Source organism: Stegastes partitus, unplaced genomic scaffold, assembly GCF_000690725.1.
Source record: "Stegastes partitus isolate 25-593 unplaced genomic scaffold, Stegastes_partitus-1.0.2 Scaffold642, whole genome shotgun sequence".
In the NCBI taxonomy this organism is placed as follows: Eukaryota; Metazoa; Chordata; class Actinopteri; family Pomacentridae; genus Stegastes; species Stegastes partitus.
The window spans coordinates 126,178-133,123 of NW_007578373.1; the positions used below are offsets into that span (position 1 = coordinate 126,178).

At 44.5% G+C, this 6,946-nt stretch overlaps 1 protein-coding gene across 1 annotated transcript in view; it reads left to right on the top strand.

Moving 5' to 3' along the window:
- The first annotated feature begins 1,240 nt into the window (after positions 1-1,240).
- Positions 1,241-6,946, top strand: part of dnd1 (DND microRNA-mediated repression inhibitor 1) — an 8,912-nt gene continuing 3,206 nt past the window's right edge. Inside the window, exons 1-4 of the mRNA XM_008289883.1 lie at positions 1,241-1,372; positions 2,014-2,116; positions 3,664-3,989; positions 4,607-4,739. Coding sequence (XP_008288105.1) covers positions 1,241-1,372; positions 2,014-2,116; positions 3,664-3,989; positions 4,607-4,739 — 694 coding nt within the window. The remainder of the gene's footprint in view (positions 1,373-2,013; positions 2,117-3,663; positions 3,990-4,606; positions 4,740-6,946) is intronic.

Sequence of the window (6,946 nt, forward strand, 5' to 3'; positions counted from 1 at the left end):
GTGGCTTCTATGAGCCCTGATCTAGATCCTATTGAACATCTGTGGAAGGAGCTGGAACATGGTGTCTGGAGAACCTGAGACACCTGGATCAGTGTGCTCATGAGGACTGGACCAGAACACCTGCTGAGAGGTGCAGAAGTCTCACTGACAGTCACAGAAATGGTTTAATTGCAGTGATCACCTCAAAAGGTTGAGCAACAAAATATTAAGTTAAGGTACCATCATGTTTGTCCAGGCCTGTTTCATGAGTTTATTTTTTAAATAATTCTGTTAAACCACGTTTCAAAAGCAATGTCTGATCTTCATTGGTTAATTTTCATTGAATTTTTATTTATTATTACTTTTGTCAGATTCAAGTTATTTCTGTGACCGTTGTGGGTTTTTCTTTCATTAACAGAGGTGTACCTGATATGATGAACGTCCATCAGCACAGACACCAATTTTCAGAGAACAGCGTTGCACAGAAATGGACTCTAACAGGGAGGAGCAGCAGATATACAGAGCTCCATGTGTCTGCTTGTCTACAAGTGTCTTTTTAAAACATGTTTTTGTTTAAACTGCGCTTGACGTCTTTTTATATATCAGAGCACTGTGATGTTGTGCTTCGATAAACTGAACATGGTGACACTGTGCAGTCATAAGCCTGTTAAGGACATACTGTCTGTCTGACTGTCTGTCTGTCTGTCTGTAGGTGACACCACCAATCATCATGAGTGTGACCTCCTGTCTCACAGGTGCAAGCCACAGGATCATATCAGAAGAAATTAGCTTTTAATTGTGATAACTGTCATGCCAGTCAGTTAAGCCATGTTAATTATAGTTTTATATAAACAACCAAAATAGATCTCTTTTCAAACAGCACGTGTCTTTAGATAAATGTGTGCAGAATGTGATCTGCTACCAGGATTAGAGCCACTTTAACATACAGGGTTTTTTCCACAGACTTCGTGAATAAAGTCATAATATTACGAGGGGAAAAAACGTCGAGAATAACGTACAGATGAAGCATCTCGTGGTTTGTGAATGACAACTCCCCCAGATGCTCCACGGCCCTCATTTAACAGCTTTGCTCTTCAGGACCGGTTTAAATGTCACCGCTTCAATCTCGTAAAGTTACGACTTTTTTCTAGAAGTCTGTGGAAAACTATTTTTCTTAATGTGACCCTAATACTCCGTCGTAATTTGCTCCAGAAAAATAAAAAGAAAACGAATTCAGTGATTCTGGTCCGGCTCGGTGCGCATGGTGGATGGGGCGCCCCCTGGCGGCCCCTGGCGGACCCAGCGGGCTCCAGGTGCGCCTGCGGTCACTGAGGCGTCACTGTGTGCGCGAGCCGACCGAGCGGCGGAGATGATGGACACCGAGCAGAGCCAGGTAACCCCGAACCCCTCAGCTCTGGCTGTGTGGTTCTGAAGGCGGCGTGTCGCTGGACGGAACCGGAGCGGCTCAGAGCGGTTCTGTGTCTGAGCTGCTGTGAACTGAGTGAAGTTTGTTTGTGTCGCTGCGCGTTGAGCTCAGTTCGGCTGTTTGAGCCTCAGCTGCTGCTCGTTACTCTGATGGAGCTGCTGCTGGTCAGCGGGCCGGCTCCTGTGTTTTGTTTTGTTGTGGTTTGGTGGTGGTGTTTTTTTTACTAGAAATGACAAAAACAGGAGCTGAAGTGAGTTTCCAAACACTTGTCGTGTGTTTTTACCTTCCACGAAGCGCTGGTGGTGTCGGAGCGGCCCGTGGGCCTGCAGCACAGTTCACACCTTTGACTTTTATCTTTGACTTGTTTTGGAGCAGCTTTGGTGAACATGTGGACGCAGCCTGAACAGTCTGAGAACACCTGCTGGTCTGCACTAGTTGTGACTTTAACATTGGTTTAGTCCCAAACAGTCACTGATTCAACTCCTACAAACTCATCTGTGCGTTAAAGCTGCACGTAGACGTTTTTTTTTTGTTTTTTTAAATTGAAAACAACCGTGTTGTGCCTTGAAACAGCTTAAACATAACTCTACGTGGTTGTTTCATGTCAGCTCGAGCACACCAGCTCACCGTTGAGCCCAGGAACCGACTCTGTGCTGCACAGCTACATGTTAGAATACTGGAGTAACCGAGTCATAAGGAACCAGTTGACAGGTTCGGTTCCTTGGTTCTGTTACATAGAACACCTCAAGTCTGTGTTTTTGACAGTGTTCTTGGTTCTTTGCAGCTTCAGGGTGGAAGAGGAGATCACTGGTTATGATTAAAGATGAGGAAACAAACAAGCGAGGAAACAAATCTATTTTCAGCTGAAGAGGGTTTTAACAAGTTGAGGGAAACATTTAATCTGTGAAAAAATGTGTGAGTGGTGGAGTCTGGTTAGTTGTTTTTATTATTATTGACTTAGTAGTTATTATTGACTGAAGCTGCATGAGCGCCACCTGCAGCATGTTACCACCACGTACATGTTAGGTGGAGCTGAGGTCACCGTCAGCAGCGTGGAGTGGATTTACTGTAAATGACACATTTAAAGGCTGGAGGATCTTTCCAAATGTGAACATGAGAACATTTGCATCACCCTGTGATTGATTAGGCATAAGTTCCTCTGTAGGTCTTGTAAAGCACGTTAAGTATTCTCATGAGGAGTTGTCGGCTGATAGCACTTCTGAACCGGATCTAATCTTCAGCCATGGGCACCTCTGAGCAACTCACTGAGGATCTGAAAGCAAAACTAGTTGATGCCAATAGAGCAGGAAAAGCAACTAAAAGATATCAAATAACATCTGGCTTTTAGCTTCCATTGTCGGAAATTTTAAGAAATCAAACTGAACATCTGCTTGGCAGGAAAGAAAAGTCTCCACACGACTGCAGAGGAGCTGCAGGAAGCTTTAGCTGCAACAAGAGTGATGGAGCATCTGTCCACTTTGCAGAAAAAGTCAGAAAAAAGTCAGTGCCTGAAACACGTGGATCAACCAGAGTGGGTATGGACATGAGTTAAAACAGAACTCTTTGGCCACAATCTCCAAAGATATAGTTAGAAAAAAGAAAAAGGGACGAGCCTGTGAGGAAATGACCAGCCTGCCAGTTACTCAGCAATCTGAGTGGAAACTCTCTGCTGGGAGCTGCTCTCATTGAGAAGTGTAGGTTTTGAATATATGCAGAGTTTCTGCAACAGTTGAGGACATGCTGTGTATTCAGACTGAATCCAGCGTGTCCCAGACCTTCACACCTTCACGTCTGTGGATGACTGTTGGTGCACAACTGGACAGATGTGCTGCAGGAGGCTGCTGTGAACAGGGGGATCCACAGGACTCTAAATGCAGTGTTGGAGTGGTATCAGGACAACTGTGTGCATCAAGTGTGCATTCGCTGTTCTGTATGATGGAATTTTTCCACACACGTACTTACAGGCGGTGTATGAATGTGCCCTAAAGGAAAACCCTACCAGTAGTTCACATCAGCGTCTGCTGTGAGGCATCGTAAAAGTCGTATGAAACCTCTCCAGGGACGCTGCAGTGTGACGTCTGATAAAGGTGCTCAAAGGATGTCACTGGAGTCAGTGTCAGGTGGGTCTTAGAACTNCTGCAGCTTTTTTCCAACACATCTATGAAAAGACTCGGAAACGTGAAGAGTTCTGTCAACAAATCTCTAAAAAGCCATTTGATATTAAAAATTAAAATGTCCCATCTCCATGTTGTGGTCAGTGTGGGACGGCCCGGCCCCAGGATCCCGCTGTGAGATCTATATTAGCGGGATCCCTCGGGACGCCTACGAGGACCTGCTCATCCCCCTGTTCAGCTCCGTGGGACCACTTTGGGAGTTCCGGCTGATGATGAACTTCAGCGGCCAGAACCGCGGCTTCGCCTACGCTAAGTACGGCTCATCAGACGTGGCCACCGACGCCATCCGCCTGCTGCACGGCCACATGCTGGAGCCTGGCTTCCACCTCAGCGTACGCCGAAGCATAGAGAAGAGACACCTCTGTATTGGAGATCTGCCAGCTGCTACCAGGCAGGAAGACCTTCTGCAGGTACCACTGACCTCTGGCACGACTTTGGTGGAAACATGTTTTTCAGATGAGAGGGAAGAACAATACAATTCATTCAGTGTCAATAAGAAGTGACAAACATCATCTTCTATCTATGAAAAAACCTCCACATATCTGCTGTAGATTAGATTTTCTGGTGTCGTCTGATTGTTTACTTGTTGAACTCTTTCTCAGTTAGGTCTTAAATATCCACTTGAAACTGCCTCCAAAAGCAACCAGTCCATATAAACCCAGTGTTAAAATGTCCAGAAATTAATGGGGCTGGACCCAAACATCCGAATAATCGGTTGTTGTGATATCCAGATATCATTTTTGAGATCCAAATATTTGCCTGCTACCACTGTGACCGCTAACCTAAACTGGCATTAGCAGCTAAATACTGCCTGTGCATTCCGGCCGCTTCCACCCCGTCGGAGCGCTAATTTATTAGCAACAAAAAATAAAACTCTCCCATTGGCTCACACCAAGGCTTAGAGGACATCACATCAACAGAGAGAAGCTCTGATTGGTTAGTTAGCAGAAGGCTCTCCTCTCTGGGGCCTGAAAATGACACCACTGCTGTGTGGATGAAGCCCTTTCTAACTCATGTGTGTTTGCAGGTGCTGCGTGTATTTGCAGAGGGGGTGGAGCGAGTATCCCTGAAGGCTGGGCCTGGAATAGACGGGGTGACCGCTATCGTCGCCTTCTCATCCCACCATTATGCTTCTATGGCCAAGAGGGGGTTGGTGGAAGGTAGGAGAGCTCCTGTAGATCAAGCCCTGTGTTATGGGGTAAACATTGTCCATTTATGCACCAGGCTCGCCAGCGTGCACAGTATGAACAGTGATCATTGACCAGCAGAGGGCTTAACCCTTGACATAGTCGGGTTTTGTTTGTGTTAGCTGAAACCCCAGTGACAAATAATGGGTGGCAGGACGATGGGTAGCTTAATAATCATCTTTCATGTAAAAGGCGGCATTGAGGAATAAAAAAATGTGATTGTTAAGAGTGCTGCGGCTGCAAACGATGCCAGAGAGAAACACTGGTAGNTGAGACTTATGCAGTGTAGAGGTGGACAGAGTTCTCTGAGGCTGCATTTTACCAAAACATGTCAAATGCAAACAGAACAACTTATCAATGTTCCATAAATGTCAGTGCAAGCTGCAGTTTGCTGCTGTTCCCTACATGCCTCACTAGTATCAGCAGACACTACAGTGAACTGATGTCCAGGAATTGCCTCATAAGACTTGACATACGGCGGCTAAAAAATGTGTTGGTTTGAAAAGAGTGAAATAAATTGTGATGTTGTGTCTGGAGCTCCGTCTGAGTGTTCATCATCAGCTGATCTGCTCGTCCAGGTTCATTTAAAGCCAATCTCTGTCAACATTACGACACTGAAGATAATTCAGTCTAACGTTTCCAATCCACTTAGAAAACAATGAGAAGCTCTACATGAGGTTAGAATAAAGGAATCAGTGTAAACAGAGGAAACGCAGTCATGTTACAGATGTTATCATGAAAGTTGCAGAGGGGCTGCTACTTACAGGTTGTTCCTGCTGTGTTTCCACCTCAGGTGCTGAACCTGGAGCGGGTGCGAGCTCTGGAGACCTGGCTGACAACAACCAACACCAAGCTGACTCAAGTGAATGGCCAGAGAAAGTATGGAGGACCGCCTGAAGGTGAGGGAGGCTGCAGCCGCTCATCTCCAGCACACTGCCCTCAGACACGCTCCAATGCAGCCTGCTCTCTGGAGAAACTAAAAGATACTGATAGGTGGAAATTAGGAGTGAGGTAATGAGTGCTGTGTGAAAGTGATGAAAGAAGATCAACACCATGACTCAGCTGAATGATAAGAAACAATATAAACCACATATAACTTGTGCTTTCTAGGTTTAGACACGACTGTACGCTGTGTTTGCTTCTTGGACCTGTGAATGTTAAATTTATGAAAGATATTAGTGAAAATATAAGTTGTGCATCCTGGTTACATATTTTATTTAATAAACACTGGCGGCCTTTTCTTCAGAACAACAACAGGCTGAATCAGTAGAAACGCATACAGTGAAGCCAGAAGTCGACAACAATAAGAACCAACAGGTTGAAAATCGCATAAACATGTCAGGCATTGTGTTAGAGATGTAAGTGAATTCTAACAGGTTCTTTATGGTTTTGTTTTGTGTTTTCTAACAATGGCCCATCCATAAAATCACACAAGCCTTTTTCCAGTAATCAGTAGCAAGCCTTTATTTGTTCTTATTGTTACCAACCAGGTTTTTATGTGCAAACATGCTTTTCTTCTGGATTTTTATCTCGTTCTCTTTTCTTAGATGCTGTTCATTTAGACAGGGTTAACAGGTCCATCAGCTGTAAAACACACCGAAAGTATTCCACAATACACAGGTCACTCTCAGAGATGGAACCTAATATAAGTTCGCTGAGTTCTTTAGCTTTAACTACCAACGTGACGAGACAGCTGTTTTAGAGGAGTCTAGAACATGGTATACATTACTAATATCATTAGATATGTTTTTTAGTAAAAAGGTCAAATAAAACTATGTAATAGTTAAAATTCACCACTTGTCATCTCTAATTCAATGTTTTCCTTCCTTTTGCCACTTGTTTATGTCATTTCCAGCCAAAGGAACCTGTTGATCCAATACAAGTTCACTGTAAATCCAATGCTAGGTGATGGGTATGATGGGCCGAACTGTACATAACGATAAAGGATGGAAGCTTTGTGTTGAGTTGGGAAAGTATTTGGTTTAATTAGTTAATTAGCTAGATGAGACATCTCTCCTCTCAACCTGCCGTGCAGAACTTTCATCTCCCCCTTCTGGGACACCGTAGACGCTTTTAGAGTTTTTGCTCATGTTTGCTGTCACTAGCCAATGTGCAGCTGTTTCATTATTTTATTGCTTCCACCAGAGCATTTCCTACTGTGGCGGGACGTTATCTGTGAA